Below are 25,123 nucleotides of genomic sequence, written 5' to 3'. Positions count from 1 at the left end.
CGTGAGGCGATCGCAGATCTCTCCACGGACATCGAGTCCGTGGGAACCGCGGTCGGACTCACTGAGCTTGCGGCGCGCGTGCCCAAAATGCCGCGTCTTAAAGGGGATGTACAGGTACGTCCATCTGCCCAGCTGTGCCATTGTGCCGATGTATATCGTTGCGCTGGTCCTTAAGCGGTTAATAAACAAAAAAAAAGCCTGGAACTCCGCTTTAAGATTAAAAACCTTGGCCCAGATTCTCAAAGGGCTTACGACGGCGCAGCGCCATGTACGCCGTCGTAAGTCCTAATCTGAGCCGTCGTATATATGCGACTGATTCTTAGAATCAGTTACGCATAGATAACCATTAGATCCGACAGGCGTAAGGCTCTTACGCCGTCGGATCTTAAATGCAATTTTTTTTGGTCCGCTAGGTGTCGCCTCCGTAGTTTTTCCCCGTAGAGTATGCAAATGAGCTAGATACGCAAATTCCCGAACGTACGCGCGGCCGACGCAGTAAAGATACAATGTTTACGTTAGGCTTGTCCCGGCGTAAAGTTGCCCCTGATATATGAGGCGCAACCAGGCTTCCACACTGAACTCGACGAGGAACTCGATGTGTTTGGCACGTCGAGTTCCTCGGTCGTGTGTACGGGGCCTGAGACGGGTAATAGAGACGAAGAGGGATAAAATTGGAGTTCCCCTTTAAGGTCGGAGTGCTGTGTGGGACACACTAACGTTTACGTTAGGCTTGTCCCGGCGTAAAGTTGCCCCTGCTATATGAGGCGCAACCAATGTTAAGTATGGGCGTCGTTCCCGCGTCGAAATTTGAAAAGTTACGTCGTTTGCGTAAGTCGTCCGTGAATGGGGCTGGACGCCATTTACGTTCACGTCGAAACCAATGACGTCCTTGCGACGTCATTTGGAGCAATGCACCCTGGGATTTTTTACGGACGGCGCATGCGCAGTACGTTCGGCGCGGGAACGCGCTTAATTTAAATACTACAACGCCCCCTACCAGCCTAATTTAAATTAGGCGGGCTTGCGCCGGGTGATTTACGCTACGCCGCCGCAACTTTACACGCAAGTGCTTTGTGAATAAAGCACTTGCCTGTAAAACTTGCGGTGGCGTAACGTCAATGAGATACGTTACGCCCGCACAGTTTTGCGGGATTCTACGAGAATCTGGACCCTTCTGCCTTTTACAACCCCCTTTAAATGGACTGTAGTGTGTTTCTGCAAAACACACACAAAAAAACCTGCAAAAGTGCGAACCAGGCCTGTGCATCTATTTGTTTTTTATTTATTTATTTATTTTTCAACCAAATTAGGTTTCTTCCATACCAGATGACACACAACTGATTGTACCCTACAGCAAAATAAAGTGTGAGACGGGTAATAGAGACGAAGAGGGATACAAGTGGAGTTCCCCTTTAAGGTGGGAGTGCTGTGTGGGACACACTAACAAGGACAGCAGATGTGTGAGGATAGCTCAGTTGGGTTTGCTGCCCATAACTGTCTATATATAACCGACCACATGACACGAGTCCTCTGCGACACAGCACGGGGGCCTTCACAGACCACCACAAGACGGGGTCACCCTCCCAGCTAATCCCAGGTAAGTCCTCCACAATATCGGCACTCTGCAGGCTTCCTGATGCTGCTGGGACTTGTAGTGCCACACTCAATGTAAGGCTACACTGCCAAGCGGGATATAAATGTCTAGAGAGCTGGGAATACAATACTAAACTTATAGGCCCAGATTCACAAAGCACTTACGCCGACGTATAACAAGTTACGCCGACGTAAGTGCAAATGTGCGCCGTCGTATCTGTGCGCCAGACCCACAAACAAATATGCGCCTAAAACCAGGCTACACCCCGCCGACGTAGCTTGCACACACCGGCGTAGCGTGGGCGCACATTTAGGCTGGACGCATGGTGCCGCTCCCATTGATCAGCCATTCAAACATGCAAATGAGGGAAATGCGGCGATTTACGAACCTGCGTGCGCCCGACGCAGGCTACGCGAGGTGCGCGTAAGTTGTACGTCCGGCGTAAAGTTATTCCCCATAAAGGAGGTGCAACCCAGCAGCAGACATGAAAAGGTCTGCACCAGGGAACACAAGCCGGCGTATTTTACATTGGACGTGAGTCTGGCTAGGCGTAGGTTACGTTCACGCCGTACGCAGTGATCCGGCGTAGTTTAGGCAGTTGTTCCGACGTGGTTGTGAGCAGGCTCAGGGGGATGCGTCCACGTCACGGCGCATGCGCAGTTCGTGATACTATCTGTCTAGCGCTCGGCCCATCATTTGCCTGGGTCACGCCCACTTCCACCTACGCCGGCATACGCCTTCGAATTCCACGCCACGCTGGTGCAGCGTTGGGAGCACTGGCTTGTTGAATGCATTGCTTGCCTCTCTGCGCTGCGTTGGTGTAGCGTACATTGGTTACTCTACAGCAGGGTAATGTGCGCCTTGCTCTCTGTGAATCCGGGCCTATATCTGTACACCATGGGGGGTGGGGGGGGATTTACTAAAACCGTTGTGCAGCTCTGCATAGCAACCAATCAGCTTCTAACTTCAGCTCATTCAGTTAAGCTTTGACAATAAAACCTGGAAGCTGATTGGTTACTTTTGCAGAGCTGCACCAGATTCCGTGTGCACTCGTTTTAGTAAATCCCTTTTCTAAAGTGTAGCAATAAGTTGCTAAATGTTGTACCTTCATTAAATGTAACCATATTGCTACACAGGGCAGCCATCACAAATTTTGGGGTCCCTTACACAGCTTTAGGCAGGGCCCCCCTGGAGCAGAGAAAGGGGGGGGGGCCTCCTCTCTCCTGCCACGAGATAAGTGGGTGGGGGGGGGGGGTTGTGGTGCTGACGAACAAAACAAGTAAAGTCAAGTCTTCTATTCTCTCTCCTGCCGCAAGTCAACCACTTAACCCCCTGACCATATTGCTGGTCAAAGACCAGAGCACTTTTTGCGATTCGGCACTGCGTCGCTTTAACTGACAATTGCGCAGTTGTGCGACGTGGCTCCCAAACAAAATTGGCGTTCTTTTTTCCCCGCAAATAGAGCTTTCTTTTGGTGGTATTTGATCACCTCTGCGGTTTTTATTTTTTACGCTATAAACAAAAATAGAGCGACAATTTGGAAAAAAATGCAATATTTTTTACTTTTTGCTATAATAAATATCCCCCAAAAATATATATATATAAAAAAAAAAAATTTCCTCAGTTTAGGCCGATACATATTCTTCTACATATTTTTCATTAAAAAAAATCGCAATAAGCGTTTATCGATTGGTTTGCGCAAAAGTTATAACTTTTACAAAATAGGGGGTACTTTTATGGCATTTTTATAAATATTTTTTTTTTTACTAGTAATGGCGGCGATCAGAGATTTTTTTTCGGTACTGCGACATTATGGCGGACACATCGGACACTTTTGACACATTTTTGGGACCATTGGCATTTTTATAGCGATCAGTGCTATAAAAATGCATTGGATTACTATAAAAATGCCACTGGCAGGGAAGGGGTTAACACTGGGGGGGGCGGGGAAGGGGTTAAGTATGTTCCCTGGGTGTGTTCTAACTGTAGGGGGTGTGGCCTCTCTAGGGGAAATGACTGATCTTCTGTTTATACATTGTATGAACAGAAGATCAGCATTTCTCTCCCTCCCGGTCCCTGCTCTGTAACGAGCGATCGCGTGTGTGCCCGACGGCGATCGTGCACGCCGGGCACGGGAGTCGGGGGCGAGCGGGGGGCCTGCGCGAGAGCCGACCTATAGCTACGGGCTCTCGCGCAGGGGAGCCGAGCTGCTGCTGTAAAATGACGGCGGCTGGTCGTCAAGTAGTTAAAGGTGGGGCGTCAGACAAAAAAATTTTTTTTTTTATTATTTTTTTCTTTTAAATGGGGGGGGGGGTAAAAAAAAAAAAAACGGGGGACCTTTGGCCCCTTACAGGTGTAATGCCTGTACCCCCCTGATTGCGGCCCTGTCGCTACACTTAGAGGCTCCTCTCTTCTCTTTTATACTCAGTTGTGACATGACGCTACTCTTATATCAAGACATCACTTGTATATCAAGGTAAAATGTAGGGTTGTCCCGATACCGATACTAGTATCGGTATCGGGACCGATTCCGAGTATTTGCGGGAGTACTCGTACTCCCGCAAATACCCCCGATACCAAAATAGAATATTCCCCATCCCCCCCCCGCCGCCGCCAACGCATCCTGCCGCATCCCCGCTGCCACTTGGTTAATACGGGCGGGGAACATTACAGCATTCATTTGAATAGCTGTAATGATTCGTGCCGCGTATAGACACTCCCCCTTGCTCGGGTGAATTGTCCAATGCCGAGCAAAGGGGGAGTGTCTATACGCAGCGCGGCGCGAATCATTACAGCTATTCAAATGAAAGCTGTGATGTTCCCCGCGCGTATTAAGCAGTCGGCGGCAGCGGGGATGCGGCGGGATGCAGGTAAGGGGGACATGGCTGCATATGGGGGACATGGCTGGATATGGGGGGGGAGACATGGCTGCAAATGGGGGACATGGCTGCAAATGGGGGGAGACATGGCTGCATATGGGGGGACATGGCTGGATATGGGGGGGGACATGGCTGGATATGGGGGGGACATGGCTGGATATGGGGGGGGGACATGGCTGGATATGGGGGGGGCATGGCTGGATATGGGGGGGACATGGCTGGATATGGGGGGGACATGGCTGGATATGGGGGGGGACATGGCTGGATATGGGGGGGACATGGCTGCATTTGTGGGGGGACATGGCTGGATATGGGGGGGACATGGCTGGATATGGGGGAGACATGGCTGGATATGGGGGGGACATGGCTGGATATGGGGGGGACATGGCTGGATATGGGGGGGACATGGCTGGATATGGGGGGGACATGGCTGGATATGGGGGGGGACATGGCTGGATATGGGGGGGACATGGCTGCATTTGTGGGGGGACATGGCTGGATATGGGGGGGACATGGCTGGATATGGGGGAGACATGGCTGGATATGGGGGGGACATGGCTGGATATGGGGGGGACATGGCTGGATATGTGGGGGGACATGGCTGGATATATGTGGGGGGACATGGCTGCATTTGGGGACACATTTAAAAAAAAGTATCGGTATTCGGTATCGGCGAGTACTTGAAAAAAAGTATCGGTACTCGTACTCGGTCCTAAAAAAGTGGTATCGGGACAACCCTAATAAAATGTATTAAAACATTTTGCTTGCCTTGCAAAACGCTCTCAAACCAAGTTACTCTCAAACCAAGGTTTTACTGTACAAGGAAATAAAAAAAAACAGCTTTGCTTGCACAGGATTGGATGATGGAAGACAGCAGAGTTTCTGCTCATTCACTAAGCTCTGGAGCAACTGCACAGTCTATTTGCCTTTAGTAAATCAACCCCATTGAATCAATAATGTTGTAAATGTTCCCAGACATGAAGAACTTTGATTGTCCCGATCCCGTATGTCACTTTGCCTCTTGCTGGATATTTTTATTTCCGATGCCCTCGGCGCACAACGCTGCGATAAGAGCGAGAATTTCCCAAGTCCAGCGCTGGAAAAGGCAGGGAAATACTTGGAGACGCTCGACGTGTGAGCCAGGCCTCAAGGTCACAAAGGTGAAATCGATCAGTGTGAGAGCAACCAGCAGAGGTCACATCCAACCGCAGATCAATTGGATCATTATCAATTATTAGAAGTCTGATGATTAGCAGAGATATCAGATGTCCCCGGTGCTGATCTCCGACGGAAGCTTCATCCTGCTGTAAAGTCCAGAGATGACTCATCACAACACTGGAGAGACGTGACATAAACTCCTCTACAAAGTATCCAATAAAGAGGAAGTTTCCTGTCTCCAGAACAAGGAAGGATGAGTTTTCTGATGCCGTATATTCCTATAAAAATGACAGTCTTCATTATAAAAAAAAAGAAAATGACAGTCTTCATTTTAACCACTGCGTCGCTTTAACTGACAATTGCGCGGTCGTGCGACGCGGCTCCCAAACAAGATTGGCGTCCTTTTTCCCCCACAAATAGAGCTTTCTTTTGGTGGTATTTGATCACTTCTGCGGTTTTTATTTTTTGCGCTATAAACAAAAATAGAGCGACAGCTTTGAAAAAAAAAGCAATATTTTTTACTTTTTGCTGTAATAAATATTCCCCCCAAAAAAGATATTAAAAAAAAATTCTCCTCAGTTTAGGCCGATACGTATTCTTTTACATATTTTTGGTAAATAAAAAAAAATCGCAATAAGCGTTTATTGATTGGTTTGCGCAAAAGTTATAGCGTCTACAAAATGGGGGATAGTTTTATGGCATTTTTATTAATATTTTTATTTTTTTTGCTAGTAATGGTGGCGATCAGCAATTTTTATCGTGACTGCGACATTATGACGGACACTTTTGACACATTTTTGGGACCATTGTCATCTTCTTAGAACTTTCGACAGAAACCATAAGCCTTCAATGACAGATTCAACGTTTGTATGTTTTTCGCTGCTTCGTCGAATCTTCGTTGTTCATGTCGATTGGTCTACCCCAACACTGTCTCTATAATGTTGAATCTTTTCTCTCTAGGTCAAATCTTTTCTCTCTAGGTCGTATCTTTTCTCTCTAGGTCATATCTTTTCTCTTTATGTCGTATCTTTTCTCTCTAGGTCGTATCTTTTCTCTCTATGTCGTATCTTTTCTCTCTATGTCGTATCTTTTCTCTCTATGTCGTATCTTTTCTCTCTATGTCGTATCTTTTCTTTCTATGTCGTATCTTTTCTCTCTATGTCATTTCTTTTCTCTCTATGTCGTGTCTTTTCTCTCTATGTTGTGTCTTTTCTTTTTATGTCGTATCTTTTCTTTCTATGTTGTATCTTTTCTCTCTATGTTGTGTCTTTTCTTTCTATGTCATATCTTTTCTCTCTATGTTGTGTCTTTTCTTTTTATGTCGTATCTTTTCTCTCTAGGTCGAATCTTTTCTCTCTATGACGTATCTTTTCTCTCTATGTCAAATCTTTTCTCTCTATGTCGTATCTTTTCTCTCTATGTCGTATATTTTCTCTCTAGGTCGAATCTTTTCTCTCTAGGTCGTATCTTTTCTCTCTAGGTCATATCTTTTCTCTCTAGGTCATATCTTTTCTCTCTAGGTCGAATCTTTTCTCTCTAGGTCATATCTTTTCTCTCTAGGTCGAATCTTTTCTCTCTAGGTCGAATCTTTTCTCTCCATGTAGAATCTTTTCTCTCTATGTCGTATCTTTTCTCTCCATGTAGAATCTTTTCTCTCTATGTCGTATCTTTTCTCTCTATGTCGTATCTTTTCTCTCTATGTCATCTCTTTTCTCTCCATGTAGAATCTTTTCTCTCTATGTCGTATCTTTTCTCTCTATGTCGTATCTTTTCTCTCTATGTCATCTCTTTTCTCTCCATGTAGAATCTTTTCTCTCTATGTCGTATCTTTTCTCTCTATGTCATCTCTTTTCTCTCCATGTAGAATCTTTTCTCTCTATGTCGTATCTTTTCTATGTCGTATCTTTTCTCTCTATGTCGAATCTTTTCTCTCTATGTCGAATCTTTTCTCTCTATGTCGAATCTTTTCTCTCTATGTCGAATCTTTTCTCTCTATGTCAAATCTTTTCTCTCTATGTCGTATCTTTTCTCTCTATGTCGAATCTTTTCTCTCTAGGTCATATCTTTTCTCTCTATGTCGTATCTTTTCTCTCTATGTCGAATCTTTTCTCTCTATGTCGAATCTTTTCTCTCTATGTCGAATCTTTTCTCTCTATGTCAAATCTTTTCTCTCTATGTCAAATCTTTTCTCTCCATGTCGAATCTTTTCTCTCCATGTCGTATCTTTTCTCTCCATGTAGAATTATCTTGGACTAATAGAGTTAATGTTAGGCACATTCGACCACAGGTTCGATAGACACAGATTGCTATTGTCGGCGTCATGTCGAATCTCCTATCTATATCGAACTGTTGAAGAAACGAAAATAGGATGCATTAAGGTGAAAAAACATGAATCTTTACAACCCCTTTAATTGGCTCCTATCTAAATTGTCCTTAGTATGTGTATGTATGGATGTGAGTTAGGGACCTTAGATTGTAAGCTCCTTGAGGGCAGGGACTCATGTAAATATACAATATACTTTATATGTAAAGCACTGAGTAAAGTGACAGTGCTATATAAGTACCTGTAACAAGGCTCCTAACTGTCCCTGATTTGGAGCAATGTCCCTGTGTCCCTCATTCCTCGTAATTTGTCCCTCATTTTGGTCTATATAGATGTATATAAAATGCACTTTTTATCGATCAAAAAGTGCTTCCCAGTGCTAAACCTTTCATCTGATTTCTAAATTGCTACATTTGTAAATTCCAAAAGCCAATATAAAGGTATAGTAGTGGTAAAAAAAAAACAATCTTGTTTTTTGTACAATTCTCCTTTAAGGGGGCGTGTCCTGTGCCTGCATACTTTTGCTGATAGGTGTCCCTCATTCCCATCTCAAAAAGTTGGGAGGCATGCTGTAATAAATAAAATCAATAAAATCAGGAAATAACATATTATAACCACTAGATGGTGCCGACATCCATAGTTAATGAGTAATACCGTTGAACCTCGGATTACGAGCATAATCCGTTCCAGGAGAATGCTCGTAATCCAAAGTACTCGCATATCAAAGCGAGTTTTCCCATTGAAAAATCGAAACGAAAATAATTTGTTTTCCGAATTGACTTCAATGGTATGCAATACCGAATGCGGCCAGAGGTGGGGGGCGCCAGAGAGCACCGATTCCTACCAACGATGGGACACAATTCCTACCAATGACACCAACGATGGGACCCAATGACACTTATGATGGAACACAATTCCTACCGATAGCACCAATGATGGCGTACAATTCCTCTCAATAACACCAATGATGGGACACAGTTCCTACCAATGACACCAACAATGGGACACAATTCCTACCAGTGACACCAACGATGGGGCCCAATGACACTAATGATGGGACACAATTCCTACCAATGACACTAATGATGGGACACAATTCCTACCAATGACACCAATGATGGGACACAATTCCTACCAATGACGCCAACGATGGGACACAATTCACACCAATGACACCAATGATGGGACACAATTCCTACCACTGACACCAATTATGGGACACAATTCCTACCAATGACACCAATGATGGGACACAATTCCCACCATGACACCAATGATGGGACACAATTCCTACCAATTACACCAATGATGGGACACAATTCCTACCAATGACACCAACGATGGGGTATTGTTTGCTCCAACTGATGCCCCGACTTTTTCCACTCCCGCTGGCCACAGTCTGCCCCCCTAGTCTGAAGGACAAAAACTGACCCTTTGTTTTTAAGAGTTTGGAGACCCCTGCCCTATAACATTCTTTAAGAGTCTTATTTTCCTACAAGATCCTTTAATTGAAATTGCAACTTTGTTTCCTGCAATATTTTTTTATGAATCACAGCGATTGTTTAATGTCAGATTTTCCTAATTCCCTTCTTCTTATCTCATCCCAGCACTAATGACTGGAGGATAATTCTTTGACCCTCAACCATCAGAGCGCTGGGCCCAGACTGACCCCCTTCATAATGGTGAGTAATACTGGAGATCCCCAGTTCTACAATAAATCACAGGCCCGATAACACCCCAAACATGAAAAAAAATGAAAAGATCTATAACTTACATATCTATTGTTTGGATTGTTGGAATGGGAACGCAACCTATACTTTTAATTATTGATTAGATGATCTCAACTCTCAGGAGACTTCATACCCTTAAACCGGCTCCTCCCCTTCCATCTTGCACAGATGTACCGGCTCCTCCCCTTCCATCTTGCACAGATGTACTGGCTCCTCCCCTTCCATCTTGCACAGATGTACCGGCTCCTCCCCTTCCATCTTGCACAGATGTACCGGCTCCTCCCCTTCCATCTTGCACAGATGTAACGGCTCCTCCCCTTCCATCTTGCACAGATGTACCGGCTCCTCCCCTTCCATCTTGCACAGATGTAACGGCTCCTCCCCTTCCATCTTGCACAGATGTACCGGCTCCTCCCCTTCCATCTTGCACAGATGTACCGCCTCCTCTCCTTCCATCTTGCACAGATGTACCGGGCTACACAGGCACACCATAAGGAATGTCCACTTTTAAGGCAGGCCATACATGGTTTGAATCTCGGCCACTTCCTAAAGACCTGTTAATGGTCAAGTTGATCGATTGACAACATGCCTGTCAGATTCTCTGGCTTCCCACCCCCTGCTAGGAAAATTGATGATTCCCCTGTCAACACTCTCTGGGGGGAATACTGGTTGCAGGAAATACATTTGCACCGTGTATGGCCTTCCTATGCATAGGCTGACCCAAATTCCAGAGGGTTAGCAGTAGCACACAGTCACTGGGATCTCTATACTCACAATTGTCCTTAGATATTTGGATGCCTCCTTCCATTATCAGCCAGACATGTCTCCTGTGGGCTCTTCATTCCCAAGAAGAAATCCTTGATCAGCTCCAGCAAAGTTAAAGCGGGGGTTCACCCTATCAACGAAAAAACATTTTTTTTTTTCTTTTACCCTAAAATCAGGCATTGTAGCGCGAGCTACAGTATGCCTGTCCCGAATTTTTTACCCCCGTACTCACCTTGTACGCGTAGATCGAAGATACCGGGGAATGGGCGTGCCTATGGAGACGGAGGATGATTGACGGCCGGCTCTGGCGCGTCACGCTTCTCCGGAAATAGCCGAAATAGGCTTGGCTCTTCACGACGCCTGCGCATAGCCTGTGCGCAGGCGCCGTGAAGAGCCGAGACCTACTCCGGCTGTCTTCGGGGAGAGTGACGTGCCAGGGCCGGCCGTCAATCATCCTCCCCCTCCATAGGCACGCCCATTTCCCGCGGGAGCCGAAATCTACGATGTCAGATTACAAGGTGAGTCCGGGGTTAAAAAAATCGGGACAGGCATACTGTAGCTCGCGCCACAATGCCTGTCTCGATGGTAAAATCAAGCCAGTGAGGGTGAACTACCGCTTTCAGTAGAATAGGCCCCCCCAGATGACCCATCTGGAACCTCGATCAGCGAATGAAGAAGCACAGCTATACTGCCCAGAAGGGCAACATCCCTTCAGGCTGGGATCTTCTTCTCTTGGACAAGAACCCCTCTGCTTCAGGCCTCAAACTATTTATGCTCCCTCCCAGCCACCTACTGGGCACCCTCCCTCAAGGATTGGCTGGGACAACATAAACTATTCAGGATGCTTATTTGACTCTGCCAGCCCTCTACATTCCAGAACCGTCTGAAAGTCAGGGGAAAGCAGTTAATCCTGCAACCAGCGAGACACAGAACAGCCCAAAATAATCACAAGCCGCTCAACTGATTACAGTACCGCTAAATTTACCTAGGCTAGCCAGAAGCCTAACTAGGAGGTTGCTACACTTGGTCTGGTGTTCTCATTATGCCGCATACACACGATCGGAAATTCCAACAAGAAAAGTTCGATGTGAGCTTTTGGTCGGAAATTCCGACCGTGTGTAGGCTCCATCTGACTTTTTCTGTCGAAATTTCCGACAACAAAAATTTGAGAGCTGGTTCTCAATTTTTCCGACAAGAAAAGTCGGAAATTCCAATCATCTGTATGCAATTCCAACGCACAAAAAAAAACCATGCATGCTCTGAATCAATTCGACGCATGCTCGGAATCATTGAACTTCATTTTTCTCAGCTCGTTTGTAGTGTTGTACGTCACCGAGTTCTTGATGATCGTGCGACCGTGTGTATGCAATTTAAGTTTGAGCCAACATTCCGTCTGGAAAAAATCTGTGTTTCCTTGTCGGAATTTTCAATCGCGTGTACGCGGCAATTAGACTTAATTTACCTAGATTCCAAACTTTAGAAACTGCTGATAGCAGTCTCACTAGAGCCGTTGTGCCCTGTATGAACGTGACTGATATTTATGAGCACAGCCAAGAACTGAACGGGCACCAGGATTTGCATTATTGTGTCATCTCTGAGATGGCATCTCAGTCTCAGTGGTGACCAGGGCAGGACTTAGGGTGGTGGGGGCCCCTGGGCTTGAGTGTTGAAGGGGCCCCCTGGAGCCGAGAATTGGGGGGGGTCGAAGATGTTGAGCGAGGGGGGGGTCATAGTTGTTGAGGGGGGGGCGCATTATAGTTGTTGTTAGGTGGGGAGGCGAATTGAAGTTGTTGAGTGGGGGGGGCGCATTAAATTTGTTGAGCGGGGGGGTGCCTCTCACCTGTGCACGGAATGTGTCGGCTCTCTTCCCTTAAGCAGACATCCACACACCGCTCCGGTTCCTCCTGGGGGGGTTTTGCAGTTGTTGAGCGGGAGGGGGAGTGCCTCTCACCTGTGCCGACAGCGGGGGCCACAGACTGTCATTAGCCCGGCTGTCGGCTTTCTTCCCTTCAGCAGCCACAGTCCTCCACACACCGCTCCGGTTCCTCCTGCTTCCGTGCTGCCTCCTCTTGCAGTGCGGGAAAATTAACCCTTTCGCGGGACTGCGGGAATAAGCTGTCTGTGCGGGAAAGTCCCGCAGAATTTGTGCGTGTTGGGAGGTATGCGCAGGGCCGCCATCAGGAATTTTCGGGCCCCTTACTAGGGTTGCCACCTGTCCAGGAATCACCCGGACAGTTCGGGTTTGGGATCTTGTGTCTGGGTTTCAGTCTGCCTGAAACCCGGACACATTTATTTACTTGGGCCGTGGCTCCCCAAGTAACTGAGGTAGTCACACAAAAATCTGTTGCCATTCGGGAGATGCGGGCCGCTGTCAGGGGGTAGGTTTGGCATCACTGAGGGGGAGCCATGATGTCAGCAAGAGCAGTTTGGCCACACCCACTGTTTGCCGCAGCGCGCTGCATTACCACTCTGCTTGAGGCACCCAAAGGTGCCCCAGGTCTTTTATAATCATATTGTGTATACTACGAAAAAAATGTGCCCTGTGCCGCTAAAGTGTTCGGGTTTGGCTTGAAGAAAAGGTGGCAACTCTACCCCTTACACAGCTTAAGGCATGGGCCCCCTGGAGCAGAGAACCGGGGACGGGGGGACGGGGGGGTGCTGCCGCCTAAAATTGAGAAGAGGGGGGGCCTTTCCAAAAAAAGAAGAAATAAAGAAAAATATATATACAGTACAGACCAAAAGTTTGGACACACCTTCTCATTCAAAGAGTTTTCTTTATTTTCATGACTATGAAAATTGTAGATTCACACTGAAGGCATGAAAACTATGAAGTAACACATGTGGAATTATACATAACAACAAAGTGTGAAACAACTGAAAATCTATTTCATATTCTAGGTTCTTCCACCTTTTGCAGCAGACACATCTCTAGAACTGGTAAGAGGAGACTGTGTGAATCAGGCCTTCATGGTAGAATATCTGCTAGGAAACCACTGCTGAAGAAAGGCAACAAGCACAAGAGACTTGTTTGGATAAAGAACACAAGGGGCCAGATTCACGTAGAATCGGGCAAATCTGCGGCGGTGCAACGTATGACATTTACGTTACGCCGCCGCAAGTTTTACGGGCAAGTGCTTGATTCACAAAGCACTTGCCTGTAAAGTTGCGGCGGCGTAGCGTAAATCCCCCGGCGCAAGCCCGCCTAATTCAAATGATCCGGGTAGGGGCGTGGATCATTTAAATTAGGCGCGTTCCCGCGCCGAACGTACTGCGCATGCGCCGTCCCTAAAATTTCCCGACGTGCATTGCGCTAAATGACGTCGCAAGGACGTCATTGGTTTTGACGTGAACGTAAATGGCGTCCAGCCCCATTCACGGACGAGTTACGCAAACGACGTAAAAATTTCAAATTTCGACGCGGGAACGACGGCCATACTTAACATTGGATACGCCACGTAGGAGGCATGTTTATATTTACGCCGTGTATCTCTTACGGAAACGGCGTAAATTTACTGCGACGGGCAATCGTACGTTCGTGAATTAGCGTAAGGACTCATTTGCATATTCTACGCCGACCGCAATGGAAGCGCCACCTAGCGGCCAATGTAAATATTGCACCCTAAAATACGACGGCGCAGGCCGTCGTATCTTAGGCATGTTTAAGTGTATCTCAGTTTGAGAATACATTTAAACATACGACGGGTTTAGATTCGGAGTTACGTCCGCGTATCTGCTGATACGCCGGCGTAACTCTTTGAGAATCTGGCCCAAGGAATGGACATTAGACCAGTGGAAATCTGTGCTTTGGTCTGATGAGTCCAAACTTGAGATCTTTGGTTCCAACCCCTGTGTCTTTGTGCGACTCAGAAAAGGTGAACGGATGGACTCTACATGCCTGGTTCCCACTGTGAAGCATGGAGGAGGAGGCGTGATGGTGTGGGGGTGCTTTGCTGGTGACACTGTTGGGGATTTATTCCCAATTGAAGGCATACTGAACCAGCATGGCTACCACAGCATCTTGCAGCGGCATGCTATTCCATCCGGTTTGCGTTTAGTTGGACCATCATTTATTTTTCATCAGGACAATGACCCCAAACACACCTCCAGGCGGGGGAAGGGCTATTTGACCAAGAAGGAGAGTGATGGGGTGCTGCGCCAGGTGACTACCTCTTGAAGCTCAACAAGAGAATGCCAAGAGTGTGCCAAGCAGTAATCAAAGCAAAAGGTGTCTACTTTGAAGAACCTAGAATATGAAATATATTTTCAGTTGTGTCACACTTTTTTGTTCTGTATAATTCCACATGTGTTACTTCATAGTTTTCATGCCTTCAGTGTGAATCTACAATTTTCATAGTCATGAAAATAAAGAAAACTCTTTGAGTGAGAAGGTGTGTCCAAACTTTTGGTCTGTACTGTATATATAAAAAAAGGGGGTAGCCATCTGGGGCCCTGGGGACCTCTGGGTCCTTTAATAAAAAGAAAAAAGAAACCTCTGGGCCCTTTAATATAAAAAAAACGTTTATAAAAAAATACATAAAAAAGAGAGGTTGCCATCTGGGGCCCTGGGGCCCCTGGGCCCCTCTGGGCCTTTTAATAAAAAATAAAAAAATATAAACAAAAATAAAAAAATAAACATTTATAAAAATAAATAAAGAAGGGGGGGTTGCCACATGGGGCCCTGGGGACCTCTGTAAAAAAAAAATATATATAAAAAAAAGGGGGGTTGCCATCCAGGGGCCCTGGAGACCTATGGGCCCTTTAATAATAATATATATAATTAATATATATATATATATATATATATATATATATATATATATATTTAAAAAACAATTTTAATAAAACACCTCCGGTGACCTCCGGACCCCTAAAAGGGGGCCCCCTATTGGGCGGGGCCCATGGGCTTGAGCCCAGTCAAGCCCAATGGTAAGTCCGGCCCTGGTGGTGACCCTCAATGATGCCTGAACAAATATTGCCATTGATTATCAGAGGGAGTACTAAAATACATACAGCAGCTGGAAGTCTTACACACACACATTACCTAGCATGCCACACAATGAAAAATATCTAATGCTAGATCCATGTTATCTAAAATCTTTGTGTAGCACCCTCCAAGCGTAGGATACTAGGCAAATTTAGTTTTTGGGCTCCTTCCGTACTCAAGGGAGCTGTAATTGCTTGTTCTTTTCTGTTCAGGGTTTCACAAGCTGGGAGTTTGATTGCTTTCCCATGTTTCTGAAAGAAGCTTCCAGAACATAGAGAGGGAGATTCAAATGACCAGCCTGAATTTTTATCATGCCCTGGCCCATCCCTGGAGGGGAGTGTCCAGAAGGTGGTTGGGGAGGTGATAAATAGTTTGGGGGAGAGTTTTTTTTTCCCTCTGTAGCAAGGATTCCACAGCCTCTGGGACTTCTGCCCTAGGAGGACTGAGTTGCTGCTATATGAGGTCTCAGCTGTGGCAGAGCTGCGGCCCTGGAGCAATATTTCTTAAAAAGCCAGCTTCACCAAAAATAGATCTGATCTGGAGAAGGATTGTCTCCATCACTGGACCATGTTTGGAGGAAGCTGGAAGTTGTGCAGTAATGACCTAGAATTGATTCCTGGTGACTGTGTGCTTTTGGATATAAGAGTTACTGTGTTTCCCCTGAAAATAAGCCCGGGTCTTATATTAATTTTGGCAACATAAGACACAGTAGGGCTTATTTTCTTACCATGTAATGTGCTGTCTTCTCTCCCCTCTCTGCCCTGCCTGACAGGAATCCCCAGTCTGAACTGAGTTAAAATGCTTGTAAAATCCTATAATCCCCTCTATTACAGTATTACCGTATATAATGTACAATGTGTGTGTTTCCGTAATATAATTGTGCCAAAAAAACTTCTTTATAGCACCGATCTGCACTTCGGGGACCTGCCGCAGCTCTCTTCCCTGAAATTATATTACAAAAACACACACATTGTACATTATATACTACTGTAATAGAGAGGATTGTAGAATTTAACAAAGATTTTAAACTAGGTCTTATTTTTGGGGTAGGGCTTATATTGCAGCTCTCCTAGAAAATAGCGCTAGGTCTTATTTTCAGGGAAACACGGTAGACGTAGCTATGGACTGAGTCTGCTCTCATATGGTTTCATAATACAGTGGAACCTCGGATTGCGAGTAACGAGCGTTTTGCAATACGAGCACTGTATTTTAAAAAAACGTGACTCGGTTTGCGAATGTTGTCTCGCAAGACGAGCACGATTCAGGCCAAAGTGCAGTACCGCTTTTGGCCTGAGGTCAGGGGGCGCCGGAGCCGAGTAGAGCCGAACGTCGCAGATCCTAGGTGATCGGCGCCGTGCGGAAATGCACGGAAAGGCCAGAGGACATCTCGGGTAGGAAGACTTTCCGAGGTTTGCTGAGGTCAGCCGAAGTGTCCTCTGGCCTTTTTGCCCGTTTTCGAGGCTCTCGGGCACCCCCCTGCCTCTGGTCGCATGCGGTATTGAATGCCATTGAAGTCAATGCGGAACAAATTATTTTCATTTCCATTGACTTCAGTGGGAAAACTCGCTTTGATATGCGAGTACTTTGGATTATGAGCATACTCCTGGAACGGATTATGCTCATAATCTGAGGTTCCACTGTATTGGCCCCCCCCCTGTCCACGCCAGATTCCTGGGGAAAATTGTCCTGTTACTGTACAGTGTTTTGGAATACCCTCTCCTGTTTAATGTTCTTCAAGCAATAAATATCAAAAAGACATCCCCCTAGACTGAGTTATTGGAGGCAGTGTTTATGGACTGGTGCTTGTGGGGTTGGGCAGCCTCTGAACTACTTATCAATATGTGTTTTCTTTTAAAGGGAAAGGCAATAAAGCCTCGTCCTGGTGAGCACAGGCACTGCCAGAACTGCTTCAGCAAAAGATGTCAAGTTCCTATCAACACTGGCATCTCTTGCATAATGATAAGCTGCCGCTTACACTGTGGCGCCACTTTCCATATGTGCAAGGAGGAGGAACATCTGCTGTTATGCCCCAACGAATGGGTGCCATGCCTCAATTCAGTTTTTGGATGCCCATTCTACATGAATAGGTGTAAGCAGGCCAGGCACCTCAAGATCTGCCCAGCTAGTGTGGTCTGCTGTTCCATGGACTGGAACCGTTGGCCCAATCTGGATCAGGATACAACGCTTTACGAGAATCTTCTGAAGGAGGAAGAAAGTGAGGAATGCCTGGACTTGGCCATATCTCTACGGGATCAAAAGATTCTCTTTAGATCGCTTAAAATGGCTGAACTTTTCCCAGAACTCTCTGAAGACCCTCAAAACACAATAAACTTGGAAAGACCAGAGGAAGACCAGGAGGCCGGTGCTGTAGGAGGATCTGATCCCTCATCTAATGAAGCAAACCATAGCAGTGTGGAACCCGATGGCCTGACTCAGTTTCAGCGAGAAGCTTTGGCTCGGGGTCAACTCGACCAAGATTTTGATAAGTTTTCCAAGTGGGAGACTATGTTTAGCAAAGAGAAGAAAGCAGCCGAATATCTAGAGAAAGTAGGAGATCAAAGCACCAGTACATCAGCTGGAGCCAGCCATGCACCAGGTGGTAATCCCAATGCAAACGAAGGGAAAAATCCAAGTAATGAGGAGGAAAACGATGAGGAATGCAAGAAAAGATATAGGGAACTATCGGAAAAGTCTGGCTTTGCTCCATGGCAAGAGGGGGTCTTGGACAGACTGAAAACAGAAATGGATTGCGGCAGCTACAACATGTACATCGTGCATCATGGCCGCATGCTAATCCGATTTGGACAGATGGATGCATGCACTCCCAGAGAGAAGGACTTTGTGTATGGAAACCTGGAAGCCCAGACGGTACAGACTGTGTGCACCTTTAAAGTACCAACAAGCTACTGTGGCCGTAGAGCCAAACTCGGGGAAGAAAATTACAGGAAGGAGAGAGCTGAGAAATTGGTGGACACATCTGACCTAGGCCTCCCTCAAGAAGACTTGTCGCAATCTAAGACTATTGACACGATCTTGATGTGTGCCCTTGAAAGGGAGCTTAAAGGTCACGAGGTATCACAGATGAAGGCCCTAGATGGGCTGCTCATTGATTTTGGAACTCAAACTTATAATTTTGGTCAAGAAGACCTTTTCACTAAAAAAACTGTTTTATTGGATATTATGACAGAGAAGGAAATGAGACGTTCGGGTCTTAAACTGGATATCCTGAGTGAGAGTGTATGTAGCAGACATAACAAGAGTAATTCATCCTTTACCTTCTCGTGCCAACTCTTCTTTCGTAGAGATGAGTTCTCCTCACATTTCAAAAATGCCCATTGTGACATCCAGTCGAGCCTTAATGGCTGGTTCCAGCAACGTTGCCCACTTTCCTACTTGGGCTGCACCTTCATGCAAAATCGGTTTCGTCCTGCGGGGGTGAAGTCACGGGTCATCTACAGCAAACAACTCAAGACGTTTGCAGTGAAGCCACTGATGGACTGTAGTTTGTATGAGGGAGTAAGACCCAACCTTTCAAGGAGCAATCGAGGAAAGAGCAAAGACTCCCTCTCCAACCTTCCACTTGAGGTCCTACAACACATCGCTGGGTTCTTGGACAGCTTCAGTCTCTGCCAGCTGTCTCAAGCCTCTTCCCTTATGAGAGATGTCTGTGCCTCGTTATTGCAAGAGAGGGGGATGGTCCATCTTCTCTGGGAGAAGAAGACTTACTCTCACGGCGGAAGTTCATGGAGGTGTCGAAAAAAGGTAAGGGTTTTTGAAGTAAAAACTGCAATATTATACACTCTGCTGAACTTATATAGCTATTGCATATACTGTATTTATCGGGCTATAACGCGCCCCGGCGTATCGAGCGCACCCCCGAACTTGAAGCAAAATTCCTGGAAAAAAAAATACTTACAGTTTGGATGCCCCTCGTCAGTGTCTTGCCCGTCGTCCATCGCGTCTATCGGCGGCCTTGTCCGGTCCGGCGTCCTTCTGCGGCCATCGTGGTGTCCTCCCCGCTCGATCCCTGCTTCCCGCGCTGTGTTCGAACCAAGCGCAGTACACTCGGGTATAGTCGGGCAGGCTTGGCTCCTCTCGCGTAAAGGACGTACAGGACGCACAGGACGTGACCGCGAGAGGAGCCAAGCCTGCCCGACTATACCCGAGTATACTGCGCTCGGTATATGTCGGCGCAGTGGTTCAAACACAGTGCGGCAAGCGGGTATCGGCGTATATCGCGCACCCACGATTTTGCCCTGATTTTCAGGGCAAAAAAGTGCGTGGTATACGCCGATAAATACGGTATGTATTAATTTGTATGTCCCTTTATTGCTAGACTAATCTATCAGAGTATGCTAGGCCTAATGATATAATGTTAGCTATGAAGACAGACGCATGTTACATTTATTTTCTTTAAAAATAGGAATGTCATATACTAATAACAGATATCTATAAAGTCTATAACAATAATATTAATAATAAAAGCTACTTATCCCCTACTCTAGGTAAACCTTGCAGGCTTAGCTCAGATGAAAAAGAGCTAGGCCTCTGTAGGCCTCTGTGGGCTGCATGGCTCAGGCCCAAATAGCAGTCAGAGCAAAGTCCCAGCAAGATGGCAGAGACACAGACTCATGGCAGGCTTTTCAGCGAAGAGAGAGAATTCTCTGCAACAATCCTTTTTACAAAACTCACTCATTCAAATTCCCCCCATTGCCAGTCCCATTTGCTTTGTACCAATCAGCTTTCACATGACAATTCTCCTTATATTACTGACAGTCCTGCCATACTTGGCCTCTGGGGACAGTATTGCAGTCCATGTGCCCTAGGCCATCTTTGTCATCAATCTATTTAAAGCTTCTAGCACACCAGGTGGGCTGGAGAAAAGCCCTGTTGCTATGCAGATTGTGTTCCAAGCTTTGAATGTCCTTACAACTTGGGGTCATCTGGCTGTATGAACTAGGAAGCGAAATTCCAGATTAACTCATGTTGCCTTCCAACAGCTTTGTTCGAGTGGTTATAGCATCAGATTGATAGGCAAAGGCTCATTTTGCCACTCCACCCTCTTTGCCCTGCCAATGCCTCTAACACTATGTGGGAATGGAGCGTCAGCTGCCTGCTGATGATGAGACTTAGTTGTTTGCTGCAGAGAGAAGAGAGTAGGAACCACAGTGGCTGGGCGCCCTAGGCAGCAGTGTGCCCTATGTGGCTGCCTAGTTTGCTTAGTGGTAGCACCGGCCCTGTCAATGATGGGGCACAATTCTTTTCATTGAGACCATTGATGGGGCACAATTCCTCCCAATGACCCCAGACTGGCCCCCCTAAAGTCTGAAGGACAGTAAACTGGCCCTCTGTTTAGAAAGTTTGGAGACCCCTGCAGTGGCGGCCGGTGCTCAAAATTTTTGGGGGGGTGCAAACAAACGAAAAAAAAAAACATCAATTGCAGCCTCACTGTGCCCATCAATTGTCGCTACTGTGCCATAAAACTGTCGCCACTGTGCCATAAAATTGTCGCCACTGCGCCATGCCATCAAACGCAGCCACTGTGCCATCAATTGTTGCCATTGTGCCCATCAATTGTCGCCACTGTGCCCATCAATTGTTGCCACTGTGCCATGCCATTATCGCCACTGTGCCCATCAATTGCCGCCTGTTTGCCCCTAAAATGCTGCCAAATTGCCCGTCCACCTGGCACTTACCTTTCTTGGTCAGCCATCCTCGGATCCTACTCCACGATCCCTCGATGTAGTCCCACCCTCGATGTCGCTTCAGCCAATCAGGTTACCGGTAACCAGATCCGGTGAACATGATTGGCTGAGATGCGTGTCAGTGTTAACCAAGGAACCCGGAATTAGTGGGTCCTAACATGTTAATAGAATGGAAGAACCTGTGTCTCATCCTTGGGAGATAAACTCCTCTATATGGGAGAACTGAAGGGATCCTTCCTATACACTGGTGGCCACTAATGTGAGGTAATGAAGAGGGGGAGGGGTGCTCCAGCCCAAGAAACCTGGTCAGAGTCTATACAAAATACAAAAACATACTTGGGGGGCACACCCTAAAAATGCTATACATCTAAGATGTTGCTGCTATAAGACCAAAGACAGTACAAAACAGATTATAGCGCACACTTGCAAATATGACATTTATCCTGTAAGGCTAGTTAAAAACACCTGAACATATTCAAGAATACGGGGGTTTGGTCACACTATATGGTCATATAGGCCCAGATTCACGTAGAATCGCGGCAGTGTAACGTATCGTAGATACGTTACACCGCCGCAAGTTTTCATCGCAAGTGCCTGATTCTCAAAGCACTTGCATGAAAACTTACGCTGGCGGCCTCCGGCGTAAGCCCGCGTAATTCAAAGGAGCGTGTGCCATTTAAATTAGGCGCGCTTCCGCGCCGGACCTACTGCGCATGCTCCGTTTTGAAATTCCTGCCGTGCTTTGCGCGAAGTGACGTCATTTTTTCGAACAGCAACGTGCGTAGCGTACTTTCGTATTCCCAGACATCTTACGCAAGGACAAAAAAATTTCACATTTCGACGCGGAAACGCCGGCCATACTTTATACAGCACATACGTGTGCTGTGTAAAGTTAGGGCAGCAAAAACGACGACTAACTTTGCGACGGGAAACTAGACTAGCAGCGACGTAGCGAACGCGAAAAACCGTTGTGGATCGCGGTAACTACTAATTTGCATACCCGACGCTGGTTTACGACGCAAACTCCCCCCAGCGGCGGCCGAGGTATTGCATCCTAAGATCCGACAGCGTAATTCAATTACACCTGTCGGATCTTAGGGCTAACTATGCGTAACTGATTCTATGAATCAGTCGCATAGTTAGGAAGACCCTAAAACAGAGATACGACGTTGTATCTCTTTTGTGAATCTAGGCCATAGTGCTTTGTCACAGTAAGTGGGCTTAGCACTATATGACCATATAGTGTGACCAAACCCCCGTATTTTTGAATAGGTTCAGGTGTTTTTAACTAGCCTTGCAGGATAAATGTCATTTTTGCAAGTGTGGGCTATAATCTGTTTTGTAGTGTTAACCAAGGAACGCACACCCTGTGTGAGGGCCGATTACAGCCCTCAGACACTTCCACAGCCAACCAGCTGCTGTTATTCAGATGCCTGGCTCTCGCCAGGGGGCCGGCCATTTGAATAGTGGGCGGCAGCGGCGACAATACATAGATTCATGCACTGCATGAATCTATGTATTGTTTTCAGTGGCGGGGCAGGAGCGAGAGGGGGCGGCGCTCCTGCGCCCTCTATGGACGCACCGCTACTGGACCCCTGTCTTAGTGCAGTGGGGTACTATTCAAAATGAATGGCACTGCAACACAGCAATGGATGTAATGTGTAACACACACATCACCGAAATACAGAAGTGTGAATCAAGCCTGAATCAAATGTAAAGTGGACTAATTTATTGCATACAACAGACCCTGAGGACTTCCCGGCAGTGGCGGCTGGTGCTTAAAATTTTTGGGGGGGCGCAAACGGAAAAAAAAACAATTGCAGCCTCACTGTGCCCATCAAATGCAGCCACTGTGCCATCAATTGTCACCACTGTGCCATGCCATCAAACGCAGCCACTGTGCCATCAAACGCAACCACTGTGCCTTCATACGCAGCCACTGTGCCATGCCATCAAACGCAGCCACTGTGCCATGCCATTAAACGCAGCCACTGTGCCATCAAACGCAACCACTGTGCCATGCCATCAAACGCAGCCACTGTGCCATCAATTGTCACCACTGTGCCATGCCGTCAAACGCAGCCACTGTGCCATCAATTTTCACTACTGTGCCATGCCATCAATCGCAGCCACTGTGCCATCAATTGTCACCACTGTGCCATGCCATCAAACGCAGCCACTGTGCCATCAATTGTCACCACTGTGCCATGCCATCAAACGCAGTCACTGTGCCATCAATTGTCACCACTATGCCATGCCATCAATTGTCACCACTGTGCCATCAATTGTCACCACTCTGCCCATCAATTGTCACCACTGTGCCCATCAATTGTCGCCACTGTGCCATCAATTGTTACCACTGTGCCCATCAATTGTAGACACTGTGCCCCGCAATTGTCGCCACTGTGCCCAGTAAAATGCTGCCACTGTGACCTGTATGTGCCATCAATTGTTACCACTGTGCCCAGCAATTGTAGCCACTGTGCCCAGTAAAATGCTGCCATTGTGACCTGTATGTGCCATCAATTGTTACCACTGTGCCATCAATTGTTACCACTGTGCCTATAAACTTGTTACCACTGTGCCCAGCAATTGTAGCCACTGTGCCCCGCAATTGTCACCACTGTGCCCAGTAAAATGCTGCCACTGTGACCTGTATGTGCCATCAATTGTTACCACTGTGCCCAGCAATTGTAGCCACTGTGCCCAGTAAAATGCTGCCACTGTGACCTGTAAAATGCCCCCCCCCCCCCCCCGCCTGGCACTTACCTTTCTGGGGTCAGCCGTGCTTCTACCGTCCCTCGATGTCCCTCGTCCCGCCCTCGATGACGCTTCAGCCGATCAGGTTACCGGTAACCAGAACCAGTGAACCTGATTGGCTGAGACGCCTGTCAGTCTTATCCAAGGAACGCACCGCCGGTACGTCCCGAGGATAAGCATTCAGGAAGCCAACTACAGCCTATCGGTACGCTGGCTCTGATAGGCACTTCCACACAGCCAACCAGCTGCCGTTATTCAGATGGCCGGCGCTCAGCATCCGGCCATCTGAAAAGTGGACGGCAGCGGCGAAAATACATAGATTCATGCAATGCATGACTCTATGTATTTCAGTGGCTGTGCGAGAGCCAGAGGGGGCGACGCTCCAGCGCCCCCTATGGACGAACCGCCACTGCTTCCCAGCTCTCCCAGTTGGGTGAATAAATGGAATTTGATGGGCTATTGAAAGAGTTGAATGAAAAGGCAAACTTGTTCTTCACTTTGGAACTGCTGCTTGTAAACGTATGTTGGAACTTACAGACGTAGGGTGTTGATCTGGTGGTGGTCCTAATATGACTTTTGGTAAGGCGTATAATGAAGGTTCTAGGGTTGTAGCTGACCTCCAAGCCCAATTCCTCACCTTTGCTCTCTGGTCTTCCTCCAGGTCTGGAACTTCAGCAGCCTCTTCTCTCCGGTCCATCGGTGGATCTTCGATGATATCTCTTCCATGTCTGAACACCTCAAGGCCTGTCCTTTCAATTCCCCGGAGAGAAGGAAAGAGCCATTCCAGCTGCCCAGCTTGTACGCCTCTCAGAAGGAGGAGGAGAAGAAGAACAGCCTTCTAAACCTTCGAACAAAGCTGTAGACGGGGGCTTCGTATGAAAACCATCACCGAGCTTCTGGATAAAGATTGTTTTTAGAGTTCAAAGCAAATTAACCACCACACATTTTTCTCCAGAGCTGACACTCATTAGGGTTTGATAAGCCCAGCAATGTGAGGACATTTATATAATTTGTGGAAAGGCTAGTCGTAGTACACTTTGTAACCAATATAGGTTCTGGAGAACTTGCATGTTCCAGGTTGCCCCAGCTTGGCATTACTCCAAAGGCCATAATGAAGGTATATAGAGCGTGCAGGGCCCTCTTTAATGCAGGGCAAAAGGGGCGGCTGCCCTGGGCCCTGTCATTGTTGTGGGGACTAAAAGCAGCTGCCTCATAATTGCCAACT

General features: G+C 46.9%; 1 protein-coding gene across 1 annotated transcript; it reads left to right on the top strand.

Moving 5' to 3' along the window:
- The first annotated feature begins 1,274 nt into the window (after positions 1–1,274).
- Positions 1,275–25,123, top strand: FBXO40 (F-box protein 40). Its single transcript, XM_040339180.1, has 4 exons — positions 1,275–1,597; positions 9,562–9,636; positions 17,291–19,195; positions 24,560–25,123. The coding sequence occupies exons 2-4, from the start codon at positions 9,634–9,636 to the stop codon at positions 24,758–24,760; spliced, it is 2,109 nt and encodes a 702-aa protein (XP_040195114.1). The 5' UTR covers positions 1,275–1,597; positions 9,562–9,633; the 3' UTR covers positions 24,761–25,123.

The sequence above is a fragment of the Rana temporaria genome, chromosome 2 (assembly GCF_905171775.1).
Source record: "Rana temporaria chromosome 2, aRanTem1.1, whole genome shotgun sequence".
Taxonomy (NCBI): Eukaryota; Metazoa; Chordata; class Amphibia; order Anura; family Ranidae; genus Rana; species Rana temporaria.
The sequence above is the reverse complement of the archived record's forward strand: the minus strand, read 5'-3'. Positions and strand labels throughout refer to the sequence as shown.